This window comes from Gracilinanus agilis, chromosome 5 (genome assembly GCF_016433145.1).
Source record: "Gracilinanus agilis isolate LMUSP501 chromosome 5, AgileGrace, whole genome shotgun sequence".
In the NCBI taxonomy this organism is placed as follows: domain Eukaryota; kingdom Metazoa; phylum Chordata; class Mammalia; order Didelphimorphia; family Didelphidae; genus Gracilinanus; species Gracilinanus agilis.
Genome location: NC_058134.1, coordinates 160,433,462 through 160,448,325, shown reverse-complemented (window position 1 = coordinate 160,448,325; position 14,864 = coordinate 160,433,462). Strand labels below are relative to the sequence as shown.

The 14,864-nt window shown below is 36.6% G+C and overlaps 1 protein-coding gene across 1 annotated transcript in view; it reads left to right on the top strand.

Annotated features, from left to right (window-relative positions):
- The first annotated feature begins 8,982 nt into the window (after positions 1-8,982).
- The window catches only part of SEMA3C (semaphorin 3C), a 186,775-nt gene continuing 180,893 nt past the window's right edge, over positions 8,983-14,864 (top strand). The window contains exons 1-2 of the mRNA XM_044677375.1: positions 8,983-9,336; positions 11,907-12,048. Of these exons, the coding sequence (XP_044533310.1) occupies positions 11,946-12,048 (103 nt within the window). The 5' untranslated portion in view covers positions 8,983-9,336; positions 11,907-11,945. The remainder of the gene's footprint in view (positions 9,337-11,906; positions 12,049-14,864) is intronic.

Genomic DNA, 14,864 nt, shown 5'->3' with positions numbered 1-14,864 from the left:
GAACATGCTCAAAAATGACCTTATCATCTCTCCCTTAAACCAAACCATTTCCTATCTTAGTTGATGATTTTGCTATTCTTCCCAGTCATGCAGTATCAGAACCTCTGGGGATATAATGGAAAGGGAATGGATTTAGAAAACAATAACAATAAAAAGGACCTGGAGCCAAATCTCAGTTTTGCTATCATCACTATAACTATGAGTAAGTTACCAATATCATATAAGTCAGATTTCTTACTTACAGATGGGAATATTTACCGGATGATATTTAAAGTTGTTTTTAGTACAAAGTCCTATGATATGATGAGGAATTTCCCCCTAATAAGTAAGGCTGCCTCAGGAGGTACTAGATTCCTTTTTCACTAGAGATTGTCAAACGAAATGGAAGTGCTATCTGTTTCTTATTGTTTGGTCATTTCAGTTGTTTTCAATTCTTTGTGATGCCTTTGGAGTTTTTTGGCAAAGATAATGGAAAACTTGTCTCTTATTTTCCAGTTAGGAAAATGGAGGCAAGTAGGATTAAGTGACTTGTCCAAGGTTACATAGCTATAAAGTTCCTAAGGCCTTATTTGAATTCAAGTCTTTCTGAGTCTATCTGGGTACTCTATCCACTGCATAACCTAGATGCCTAGCTATGCGCTAGTGAGGTAAATTTATGATTTTAACGACATAGGGTTCTGTGATTTTTGTCTCTCTCCCTTTCTTACTTTCTGTATTTGATACACTGACTTATCTTATGCATTTTACTGACAAAGAGTTTCTTTCAAATCTACCCCCAACCCATCCCACACACATGCCATCCTTTTCTATATTTACTAATAGCACCCTTAGTCAAGATTTTATTATTTATTTTCAGGATTGCTATAATAAACTGGTCTTCCAAATTCCATTCTTCCATCCTCCTAATTTATCTTTCTTATCATCCTAATAATCTTCCTCATGCAAAAATCTGATCAAGTCATTCCCATTAAAAAAACAAACACATACCATCTTGGTTCCTCTTTATACAAGAAAAGACTCACATTCTCTAATTTTCTTTTTATCATCCACAATTTGGCTCCAATATATATTTCTAGTTTTATTTAGTATAATTGTCCCTTGTACACCCAGGCTTTGACTCAACTGAACTACCAGTTATTCCTAATCTTGTTTTTCTCCTTATTTCTTGCATTTTTATAGCCTCACTCTTGCTTGGATATGACACATTTTATATCTTAGCCAATTGTAATTTTTATCATTGAAGACTCAGCTCATATGACATCTTTTCTATCAAGTCTACCTTGATCCTCCTAGGTAAATGCGATCCTCCCTCTCTCAGTCTTTCATCTTTCTTTGTTTCACCTTTCCGTATACTTATCAAATCTAAGTTAGAATTTAGTCTGTACATGTCTTCCCTCTATTAATTTATGATAGCTTGGGGATCATGCTTTATTATTGTTGCTGTTGTTTTAAATTTTATCCTCAACATCTATCACAGTATAGTACATATAGTTGGGATTAATAGTATTTAAAATGAATTGAAGATTGGATCATATCAGATTTAACTCACCTTTGTTTTTTTGACAGGTCTAATAGATATGCTATATTTGAGAAATCTATAATATTATCTCATCTTGTCTTTAACGAGGTATTTGGCAAAGTATCTCATCATGTCCCTGTAGAAAGGAGAAATGTGGACTAGATGAGAATGGATTTATATGGATTAACAACTGGTTGAATGACTGTAGTGAAAGAATGTTGAGTAATGGCACACCAGACTAGAGGAAGTTTTTTTTAGTATTTCTAGCCTGAGGGCTTGTTCTTTTGTCCAAATTTTGTCCACATTTAAATCAATTACTTGAATGAAGCTATCATAGGGTTGATTAAAAAATTTCAAATGATTCTTACTGTGTAGGGGGAAGTGAAGGGAGAAGATAGGAAGGTAGGATGGATGGGAGAAAGGAGAGAGGAAGGGAGAGGAAGGGAAAGGAAGGAAGGGGGTCCCCAGCCCAGGCAGGGGAAATTGACCAGAGCCCTCAAATGAATGATCAGACAGCAACTTTAGGGTTTTAATAGCTAGGTTTTATTTTAATTAGAAAGGGAAAGGTCTAGGGAAAACTAGGAGGTAGGAAGAAAGGAAAAAAGGCACCAAAAGAGAGATCAGGGTCTCAGGATAGAGAGCGCTGCTTCCAGGGTGGAGAGAGCAGACCCTCCTGGGTAGAGAGAGAGCAGAGCTCAGGGTCAAGAGCCAGTGAGAGCTCAGGGTAGAGAGAGCCCAGCCAGCCTCCAAGGTCTAGAGAGAAAAGATGCCAAACTTTCCCTTTTATACTTATCCTGACACCTCCCCCAAATGAAGTGGGAGGTGTCAGGGGAAGTTGTAGCGGAGAGAGTTCTGGGAGACATAGTCTTCCAGGGCTTATAACCATTCAGGAGAAATTATGTATTATGTGATGTAATCAGAAGCCAAAAATGTTTTGATTGGTTTATTGATGGCTCAAATTCAGAAATATGAAATATAATAGGATGGAATATAAATGGATGGATGTAAAATCTCTGTTTTTGAGTAGAAAAGACAAATAGCATAATAAAAATAGGGAAATTTTGACTTAGCAGTTGACAAGAAAAAAATTTAAGTGATTTTACTTAACTGCATGTTCAATATGAGTCAACAACAGTGTGATATGGCTGTCAAAAAAGCTAATGACTTCTCATGTCCATACTGCAGTATATACAAGATCGATGTGATTGGTGTGGGCAATTCCTCTTAACTATGCATGCTGTTCAACCTCTCTGTGTCTGCTCTCCATGCAACTTTTTTTATATCCTTCCAAAAATTCTTCACGTCGGGCACTGCGCTAAGCATTTGACAAGTATTATCTCACTTTATCCTCACAATAACCCCAGGAAGTAGATGCTATAATTGTTTTCATTTTGCAGATGAGGAAATTGAGGCAGAAAGAGGCTGAGTTATCCAAAGTCCTACAGGTACACTAACTAGTAGCTAAAAGCAGGTGATAATACATTTTCGAGGTTGGATTTGAACTGAGGTCTTCCTGACTCTAGACTCATCATTTCTATCCACTGTGTTGCCTAGCTGCCCCATAAATTATGCTAATTAACATTTTATAGATTCCAGTTCAATTTTTAGGCATTTAATCTGTTGTCCTTTATTCTTGTACCATGACAAGTCCAACTTGAGGAGCAAGTTAGTGGCTCAGTGGAGATGGCACTAGACCTGAAGTCAGGAAGACCTGAGCTCCGATACTTAATGCTAGTCCCTGGCACATAGTAGGCACTATGGAAATACCTATTTCTTCCCTTAACCCTTTTCTAGCTATCCATATCTTTAGTGGTATGTTTTATAACAATGCTTCAGTGCATGTTATATTGGGAAATATACTGATGCTTACTTACACACAGGAGACATCTTTCCATTGTTGTCTAGGTCACCTGTGATTTTGATTCTTCTGAGGTGATGATGTTGCCTGAATCAAATCATCAAGAGTACACTGGTCCTTAAAAGATGAAGTTTTGCATTCGAGATCAGTCTGAAATCATTAGAAGAATTTCTCTGTTTGCCAGATCCAAAACATTCTGCCTTTCACCTATTTGGTTCTGTGCCTACTCATTGTTTGCACGTTTGCATAGCTGATTTTGTAGACCAAATAATCACAGTCATACATTTGATTAAGTGGTTGAGAGAGTACAGAATCCAGTTGTAGCTATTTTTTGTTGGTGAAAGGATGAACTAGTTTGGGTAAAATAAGACCTTAAAGGTTTTCCTTTCAAAAAGGTGGTTCCCATGAATATTTTAAAATCAGGAAAGGCTGCTTGATAAATATTATGATAAGGATAACTTTGATCAATGATCCTGAGATTGTCAGTAATGTTATGTATAAAATGTAGATGCATGTTCCCCAAAGTGTTCATCACTGTCACAAGACACATGCATATTCATTCTTTTTGGCCTCTTAGGGCAGAGTAGGCACAATGCATAGAAGATTCTGGGAGTCAGATTTAGGCTCAATCTAAGTAAAAATTTAACAATTGTAGTTATAAACAAGTAGATTGTAGTGGGGTCTTATCATTAGAAGTCTTAAAAATTTTTTAAATTACTTTTTTTTTTTTTTTTTTTGCTTTGTCGAAAGGGAAATCCTGTACAGGTACAGAAAGGAACAAGGTCAGGGGTAAAAAAAAGAGACATGTTGGAAAGATGGCTTCAAGATTCCCTTCTAATTCTGTGATTTTGTGAATGCATATTGCTTCATATGTATCTGTGTGTATGTATGTGTGTACCCACAGGTTCATGGGTAAGCAATCTCTTAGAATGCATACAACACATATATCTTGGACAATGCAAATCATATGATGCGTTATTAAGGAGAGGTATAATTTTATGCTTCTGAAGTTCTGTATTAAGTGCAAGTCACTTCCATGCTTGATAAAATATGTTCATTTGTAGGTGTCTTCATTTATAAATTAGTCCTTCAGTCATGTCTGACTCTTCATGACCCAATGGACCATAGCACGCCAGGCCCTTCCATTATTTCCCAAAGTCTGCCAAGTTCATATTCATTATTTCCATGACACTATCCATCTCATTCTCTTCCTCCCTCTTCTCTTTTTGTCTTCAATCTTTCCCACCATCAGTGTCTTTTTTACTGATTCCTGTCTTATCAATGTGTGACTCAAATCTTTAAACTTTAGTTTTAGTATTTTACCTTTCAGTGAATAATCTCACAAAGTATCTGTAAAGCTTTATCATATAACAAACTTGAACATTTCCTCTTAGAACAACTGAAGAAACAGAAGTGTCTAGTTTGTAGAAGAGAAGACTTATGGGAGATACCATAATTTTTTTTCAATTTTTTAAAGGACTATAACCTGGAATTCAGGTTATTTAGATTTTGTCCGTATGGTTCCAGAGGACAGACTTAGTTGAGCTCACTATAAAGAGTTTTCAGATGAATTCAGTTTATTTAAAAAATCAATTATCCACCTCTTTATATGATGGATTCCCTATGATTAAATATAATCAGGCAGTCGCTGAAAGATGCTTTTCTTGGCAATATTGAATGGTAGGGATGAGGACTTTATGGATATAGGAGTGACATGGAATCAAGTATCAGTAAGGTTCTTTTCAACTTTAGGATTATCTGAGTTATCATTGAGACTGAAGCTGTCTGGTAGGTTTCATGCCTATACCTTTTTTACTATAAGAATGGAGTTGAAGATTGTCCATTCTAGTCCAGTCAAAGAATATCCATTGTAAAAATAATGGATGAAGTGGCTCCTTCTGTTTATTAAGAAAAGGAGGTGGAAGGGAAGGTAGGAAAGATTATATAACTAGTTTTTCAAGCTCTTGAAGCATGCAAAGACTCAGAAAGAAAAACTTGATTTTCTTTTAATGTCTCATAACCACTGAATTTTTGTCATTTCAGTGGTAAACATTTTATGAGATCTGATCTTTCTAAATTCTAGTGCCTATTCTATTTTCAACTTGTAATAAAGAGTTTTTAAAAGATACACTTATTATCAAGTAGATTTTATTCCATTATTTGGATCCATAAATAACAGAAAGGCAGAGCTATCCCGAGAGGCCCTTGTCTATAATAGGGAGTCTAAGTGTTCACTCTTGCTCTCGTTTCTTCTTTGCCAGAATAATAGCATTTGGTAGGGTTCATAAGAAGAATATTACCTCTCATGGGATAGATCAGGAGGCTTGTGGGCCTATACTTGGGGTAAAGTTCATTTGGAAGAATGGTATTCTATATAATAGAAAAGCTCTCCCTAAAATTTATGACTTCTTTCAATTTGATGAATTCAAGAAACAGATGAATTCTTAGCTAACTGTCCAAGAGAATAATATTTCATTGAGAAGAAATGTAAACATTGAGAAATATAACTAAAAATCTTTTACAATTGATCCTTAGTGACCAGTATCTAAATGCTTTTTATGCATTGTTACAATGAAATTTTGAATTCTGGCTTCTTGTAGTAGGCAAAATTATGAAGTGAAATATTTTCCTGGTATTCCTTTATCTCACTTGTCATTGTCCCCCTTAAACTCATTTAGGGACCTTCCCTAGACCTTTATCCCATTTCAATGAGAAATGACCTTATATTGCCTCCTGGCTCCCCAGACCTCAATACTGGGGCCCAGGAGTACTCATTGGAGGGGAGCAATCCAAGTTCCATGTGCAATTCCTTCTTCTTCCTGCCTCTTTACAAAGCTACCTATCCTTCATCCTATTGCTTCAACTAAATGGATTGAAATGAGTTAATTCTTAAGTAGCTGCTCAGAATTTTAAACACTAGACAAATTTGTGGAAATTTGTAAATTTTAAGTAAAGGAAGCTATTGACACCATCCAGTTCATACTATACATTCTAATCTTATTTCCCTTATTGATCTTGCTTCTGTGCTCTGATCTGGCTTTTTTAGAGTCTAGAATGATTCTTATAATTCTTTTTGAGAAGTAGCTCATGATAGATTTCTCAGTTCTAAGAAAATTCCAAAAGTATATTTTAAAATGATTCATTCAGACTGGATAGCAAGAAATCAGCATCCAAGGTCCAGGGCTCCTTGATTAAATCTAGTTCAGATTCTTTGTCAAAGTCAGCCTCTAAGTCTATTTTTTCCCTATAAGAATGAAGATATGTCTATGGGAATTTGTGAATTGTATATTGAAGTAGGCTATAAAATCCTAGCTGCAGGTTCCACATATGCAATTTGACAGTTATTTTACTTTCTATTTTTATCTGTTTCTTCAGTTTCTTCATAGATTGTTGAGTTATAGTTTAATAATGTCATGTTCAATTCTTATAATATGTTTGTGTAAATTACTGGAATATTTTATAAGTGTCTCCTGTTTCTGTAAAGGAAGGAATTATATACAACAAAGATTGATTGATGCACTTGTTGACATTGATTTTTACTTCTCAATATTTTTAACTCTACCGGCCTCTCCCTTTCCTATTTTACAAATATGATTTGAACTACCAGACAAAAGAGGATAATAGTAAGAACCATTTGGAGGTGACGATTTACATAAGAAACAAGAAATTCACGGGATATTTGTCCCCACCATTTCTTATTTTTGAATATGGAAAAAGATTTACTAATCAAAATGATACCATAGAGATTGTTAAAATTCTTTGATATGTAAAATATGACTAAATGGGGGTGGGATCCCATCATTGACTGAACTAGATTGTCATCAACTTTTTTTTTATAAGCTTTTATTATATCTCTGCTGCATGCAAATACTTTTCCAGATACCTCATTCAATCCTCACTACAACCTGTAGGTAGGATAGGTGCTGTCATTTAGGAAATTAAGGAAACAGGTTAATTGGTTCACCCTGGATTCACAGCTGGTTAAGTGTTAGAGGACTGGATTTGAACTCAGGTTTTTCTGACTCCAGGCCCTACTTATCCACCTAGCTATTATTTGGAAAACATTTTGTTTTACACAGACTTGTTTAATATTGGACTTCTGATTGATCTTTTGCTCCAATCTTCTTTCTCTTTTCCCCTTAACACTTCTCGTTAAGGATTTTGTTGTGTGGCTACGGGAAAAGTGTTGGAGTGAGAGAGCCTCAGTTCAAATCTCAATGTTCCTTCCTCTTTACTACCTGTGTCATAACGAGTAAATCATTTCACCAGACGGGGCTCTTTTCTTTATCAGTGAAAGAAGAGGACAAGACAAAGGCTTTTAAAAGCTCCTTTCGGTTCTAAATAATCTTATCAAATTATCAAAGAGAGAAAAAACCAAACCCACCCAGAGGTGCCCTTTGCTACTTTCCCTAAGTCTGAAATCCAATTAAATCAAGCCCTCCTCAAGACAATTTTCAAAAGTCTTCTGTAACAAAATGGAAATTGTCAAGGAATGGCTAAAGCGAAGAAAAAAAAAGAATCAATGAAATTTAAGCCTTTTTATTTGAGTTTTTTTTTTTTTAAATCACAGTTTGAAATAACATGACATTGAATTCCCTTTCTTCACCTCTGTACAGTGACATCTACCGGGCTGCAGCACATAATTTTTTCAGCAGCAAGTGCCTGCTTGCTTTATAGGCGCAGAAACGAGCTCGGTGGTGTTCCAACATCTGGTTCTTCCTTCGACACAGAGGGAAGCACTTTTGATTTAAACATCAAAGCCCTTTCTAAGGGTCAGTGACTTTACCTGCCCGGTAGTACCGGCTCAAGTCCCTGATATCTTGAGTATTGTAACTTACTAAACCAATGTCGGTTTGCAGACTTCAAAAAGAATCTTCTTCCGTAGAACTGCGAAATAAGTTTCTTCTCCTCCTTGAGGTTTGGGAGTATCCAAGAACGAAGGGTGTAAAGGGATGAGTCAAAGTGGAGGGGTCAAGGGAAAGAACACTCCCGGGATGCGAGGTAAACAGCAATAGGAAACAATAACCATTAAAAACTGGAATCGATTTCTGGGGCAAGAGTGTGGAGGTTTCCTGCATTCGTCCAGAAGGTTTGCAGGAGGAAAAAAAAAAAGTCAAGGGGGGGTTCCTATGCTTCTGAAAAACACATCTTTGCCTTAAAAGGATGAGATCATTCCCCGGTAAAACTGCTCTGCACTTATATAGCTAAGGCAAAGCGAAGTCTGCATGCTTTCCAAGCTCTGCCTGGATGCAAAAAAAAAAAAAAAAAAAAAAAAAAAAAAAAAAAAAATCCCTGGAGCCCACCCGGCAAGTTTTTTTTTTTTTTTTTCTTCTTCTTCTTTCTTCTTCTTCTTTCCATTGCAGACTGCTAAACAAACGGAGGTTTTCAGCAGGTCTCTTTATTCTGTGTAGCACATTCCTGAATTTTGACGGAAGCCCTTTCTCTGGGCATGCTGCTCTCCTCCCCTTCCCCCGCCCCCTTTGGCTGGCTCCCTCAGTCACGGTCTTTCTTCCTCTCCGGAGCGCTGGGTGTGGCTTATACATTAGTTATGAGATGCAGCCCCTATTTGCTCAGCTAATGATGTATGCAGGGCTCAGCGGCAGCGTGGTACTGGAGGCAAGTAGGACCAGCTCCAGGGGTAAATGTAATTGGAAACCAGGGCTTTCACCGTCATAGCTCAGCTACTTTCCATTCAGTCTTAGGTGCTTAATTGAGGAATAGAGAGGACTCCGGGGTGCCGCCGCAGCAGTGGAGAGAGCCCTGAGGATTGCTTTACAAAGGAACTCTGACTACCGGGAGGGAAGAATTTCGCGACTGACACACTTGGGAAATTAAGGCTTTCTGGTTAAAAAAAAAATAATAAACATTTTTTAAAAAGGGAAAGAAGGAATAAAGTCACCGACCGCTCAAAGCCGGAGAGACATTGATGACTTTGGCTCACTGATTTCTTCCAAGCTGGGTAAGTTGACTCCTATCCTCTGGAGTATTGAGAATTGGGAATGTAAAAAAGTTACACTTTCCTAATTTTGTTTTGTTTGCTTTTCCACAAGGCCATGTCCTCGTGCTCCATTAAACTAAGAGTCCCTGAGGTTTGACCAGGAAGGATTTAGCTTCAGTCTGGCATGGACTGACTCTTTGGGATATGACACCTGCCTGCAGGGGCAGTTTAAAGTTAAGTAGTTAAAGGAGTGGGAAAAAGGCTGAGAATCCTCATAAAATGATCCTTTCTCCTCCATTCATTTATTCTCCTCCTTTCCCCCGTGTTATTAGATAGGGATGAGTGAAAAACCTAAAGAGGCAGCAAATCTAACCCTTGGGATGAGTTATTACCAGTGGAGTGCAGCACTTGTAAGATACTGGTTGCTGGTGGAGATCCTGTGCAAGCCACTTAGATTTCAGCCTCCGACTTCTCATCACTGTCTAGGGAGAGAAATCGAGTTTGGGGTTCTCACCGAATCTTGCTCCCATGCACTCTCATTCATTTTAATGTGGCCCATTGATCAGAGAGAGGACTCCCTGTGTTTTGTAGCCCCGTTTCCGTCCCTTGAGCCACACAAGAGAAAGGATAGTGATCGTGTCAATGACTTAAGGCAGTCATGCCTATTTATTATTGGTGTTGAACAGGGACAGAAGCCAGGCAACTTATTGAGTTGTTCTCTCTTTTCCTGTTACGTTGGTTTTAACTGTGAAATCTGCCAACCCAGAGAGCCAATTGCCAAAGGAACTTCAGCCAGAAAATCAATTTTCTTCACTGGGAATTAATTTAGGATTAAGAGGGTGCTGAGGCTGGGGAAAATCGGGGGAGAGAAAAGTGTTCTCTTTTGAAATTTCTTCTCATTTAGATTTAGTGACAAGTTCTGTAGTTCTCTTAGTCTATGTGTAAGAAAAAGAAAGCATCCCACATAATTCTTTCTGCGTGTACTACGACTTCTATAGAGACCTGCTCTATAGCATCTGTTAAAAATCACACGTTAAATATGATTGCCCATTTTGTTTTGGCTTGACAGAGCGATCTTATCAGACTTTAATAGCATTCCTTACTTTGAAGAGGATTATCGAGAAAGCTTAGTGGTAGATTTTAAAGCAGTAGCATGGTGTTAAGTATCAGAATTGCGGTGACCTGTTTAAAAATAATCTCTGGCCAAGCTGTGTTGGCTAATTGTATTACTTTAGCAAACTCTAAAATCACGCCGGGGGCTGTCCCAAAATGAAGAGGTTCCTTTTGCTACCCAGATTTTATTTTGTAAATTGTAGCCACAGGTGTTCTAGGCAGTTTTGATACCAGCCCTGTTTATTACCTAATCTTCCATTTGTTCTCCTGTGCTCAGAGACAAGTTGATGCCCTTGTGCAAGACTCAAAGAAGTCACTATCAAGTTTAGTTGGTTTTCTTTTCTTGAGAATTTGAGCAATCTGCTTTTTTATGTCATTTATCATAACTCTGTGGTCCACATTTTCTGGTTCATTGACTTACTCACCTCTAAGTCATCCTTTTGAATCTGGCCCAAGACTAGGGCTGTATCAACATTTTGCAACAACTGTGTAGTCATGATTGGGAGAAGGTCATTAACTGGTTAGTGTAAAGCTTAAACTAAGTACTGCACATGCTTACAATGGAATCCCCTTCCCAAGACAGTAATCCAAATGTGGTAACCTTTAAATAGTTTACAGAAGCTATATGCTAGATTATGGCAGCATGGGTACAACTGAACTACAACTGCTCTAATGAATGATGGCAACAGAAGAACATGTGTTATTTTTGAATTGGTATTTTTTTAGATGAAAATAGGTTTTCAGTTATTCCTTCTCTCCTGCTGGCACCATTCTCAAATGTTTTTCAAGTAGCTATGCACACACGTGTGAGTATCTTTGTAGGTGTGTGAATAATGTAGTGGATTGATTGTTTTTGGCCCTGGAACAAAGTTTTCCTTCCCTTGTGCCCTCTCTGCTTTCCTCCTCTTTAACAATAGCATGATAATTTCTCCAGCAGTTGACTTGACTCAGATAAAGCCTTTCTTTATTGAAGTAGTCCCTCTGATGGTCTTGAAATTGTAACTGAATGAGTTCCAGCTCTAGTCTAACCAGATCCAAATTTTCATGGAGACTGTGTGTGTCATAGTGAAAAGCACTGCCTCTGGAGTTAGAAGATATCTGTTTGAAATTCACCTTTTTATGCATACTAACCTGTGTGATTCTGAGCAGATCACTTAATCTTCCTGGCTTTAGTTCACCTGTAAAATGGTGGAGCTTCTTTACAATTCTAGGTCTATGATTTTTTTTTTTTTAATGAAGTCACTGAATCTTTCAGAGTCTATTTTCTGATATGTGAATGGAAGGAGTTAGATAAGATAACCTCTTCAATTGTTTGGGGGAAAAAATGGGTAAAAAATAGCACCTCCTACTGTTTGATTACTTAGAGTTCAAGTATATTGGTGTTGATTGTAAAGGGCAAAGAGTTTTTCCATTTTGATGTTTCTGTTTACCAGAGCCAGGTTATAAAATAAAATGAATTTGTTCTTTTTCTCTCTTAGGATTTTTTTCCTTGGATATTAAATTGCAGATTTGAAGAGATGACTTTTCTGGCAATTCAAGTGTTGATTGGGGCATTTGTTTATTCTGGCTGTGTAAAAGGATCTTCACAGCCTCAGGCAAGAGTTTATTTAACATTCAATGGTAAGAAAGAGGATAAACATTCCTGTGCAAATGTTATTTTTAAGGATTTGTTCCTTCTTTTCCTAAGTCAATGATTAAGAAATTAATGGGGGGAAAGGGGAAACACACTATTAGATATTGCTTTTATTTTAATTGTCATGTATTCTAGCAAAGTTATATTTGAGAAAGCTTTCTATCTAAATGTTTTAAAGGATCAGTATATACTAGCTGATAATCTATAGAAAACAAATGTCCAACCTATGAAATATTTGGTTTTAAAATTGATGTGGTGCAGAACTGCTTCTTGTGACTTTTAATCTTCTATAACTAGTACATATAAAAATATGCTACTTAATTGATGAAAATGGCCTCACTCCATTTTGGCTCTTATTCTCTAAACTGTTTTGAGGTTATTTTAAAGCCCTTCATTGAATTAAAAAGGACCTGAGACTGTAGTTGGATCCATGATTTTCGCTGGTATTGTGTGAGAATGTATTTTTCAGAAGCTTGGGAGAAATTTGTGTTCACCAAGTTAAAAGGAGACAGTACCCTTGGAACAAGTGGCTTGCCAAATGTATGCATGAACTCTTATTGTGTACAATTCAAACCATTTGCAAAGGGTGATTTTGGTGAGTCATCTAACCGAAAATAAATGGATAGAATAAGAGATGGATGAGAGAGGCCATTCAGCCAGTCAGTTTCATTTGTATTTTTATTACTTCTCTCCACTCCATCTCATTGTTGCTTAAATCCAAATGTTGTCTGCACCAATTTACCCCCCTCCTCCATATTATCTTTTGACTCAGAATGTACTCTCCTTCCTCCCTGTGGTATATGTGTATCTTCTGGCATGGTTAGCCATCCTGAATTTCAAACAGCAGATTGACTGGCATTTAATGTTTACTTTCTCTGAATTTTTCTTATTCTTTTTTCCTTCAATATTTGTAGTTGCCAAATGATTTACATAAGGTCATATTAAGTCACTATAAGAAGCCTATTTAAACATGAATGCCTATTCTGCAGCCTTAACCTTCAGATACTGGCCTTCTTAAAACTCATGGCTTTTTTTTTTCAAGATTAGGAGAGTGAGAACTGGAGTAATGTTCACAGAGCTCTCACTAGAGTTAGGAATACCAGGATTCAGGTTCTGCTTCTGATATATATATATATATATATATATATATATATATATGCATTCTAAGTAACCTTGAGAAAGTCACAACCTCTATGAAGCTTGCAGAGTGCTTAAAGAACTATATATACTGTTAAGAATCCAGACCCTAGTGAAATCATAGATCAAGTCCAAAATCAGTCAATAAAAGGAGAAAAAATATTTCTTGGAAATTTCCTATTATTCTCACTTTTCAAATACCCCAAATGTTGGAGGAAAAGACATAGAGCCTAATGAAGCCAAGAGGCTAAACAAGTATTGTCTTGGTATTAATTTCTCTTATTTAATCTGTGTAATACTTTCAAAGCATTATAGAATAAAGGTGTTTTAATTTATGCTATAGAAGACTTGTGATTTAAGTATTAAGAACAATTGAATTGGCTTGATTTTATCTTGACATTATTCATTAATACACTGCACTTGCAACACTGGGCAAGGTAAGTGATAGAATTCTTTGCAGCCAGTTTGAATTCTAAATAGTATGAAGAATCTTAACAAAAAGTTTGCTCTAATATGCATAGTAGCAGAATATAGGAATAATAGGATAAATTACTTATCTCATGGACCAAAAGGAGTCCTAGGACTGTGCACTCCTAAGTTTTGCCATGCGAGAGAATATCTTGTTAATCTCCCAAAAGAAGATTTCAGAGGAATTCTCCAGTGGAGAAAAATTCATCACTACACTAAAATAAATAACTCAATAAAGTGAATTCAATATTTGGCAAATGTACAAGAAAGAAGAGAGTACATCAAGTGACTCATTTCTCTCTTTACTACAATGGCACTATCTAAAGAGATTTATAACTTCTATATTACTATTTCCTTCTGTACATTTATTACTCTACCACTCCCAAAACAAGCTCTACTTTACCTTATATAAATTTATTATCTTTCCCAGGAACAGTCTCAAAATTCCTCATAAAGTGGTCAAATACTTGCTCTAAATAATAATTTTCATATTAATGTCTTATTTCAATTTTGCATTTACTGTTTACTCTATGTGTTGCATAAATATACAAATTCCTGTAACTTTTGGGAATTCAAGACATCAAATGAAGATCTCTCTCTCTATATATGTGTGTGTGTTTGTCTGCATATGTATATATACTCAAATTGTACATTATTTTAACATTTACGAATTGATTTGCCAACAATGGTACTGTAACTGTATAGTGCGAGCATGGTTTCTCCTCCCACTTAAGCAATACATCTTGTCAATGTTTGAGTAGAGATTTGAACCTAAATCTTCTGGTTCTAACAATTTCTGCCCTACCCTACTGCAATTTGATAGCTGAGTTACTCTTTGAGGAGAGAGTCATGATGAAGGAATCAAATTGAGAAGGGAATCATCACTTCCATCCCCCCTCCCCATTTATCTCCATGCCATGATTTCTTTGGTTTCTGTCTGTTCTGTTCTTAGCTTCCTTTTTATCATCTTGTCTCTTGACTATTTCTACATGCTGACACTTTGTAAAACTCCCCCCCCCCTCCCGTCTCCCCTCAACTATAGCCAAATCCTAGAAAAACCATTGATCAGTGTGAAACCTTAACTGTTTCTACAATGAATGAAACAAAAAAGAATTGTTGCTATCCCATAGACTTGCAAATCTTTTTGGGGAATTGAGTGGTGCAAGATTGATTAAAAATAAGTTGATATGGCATGTTT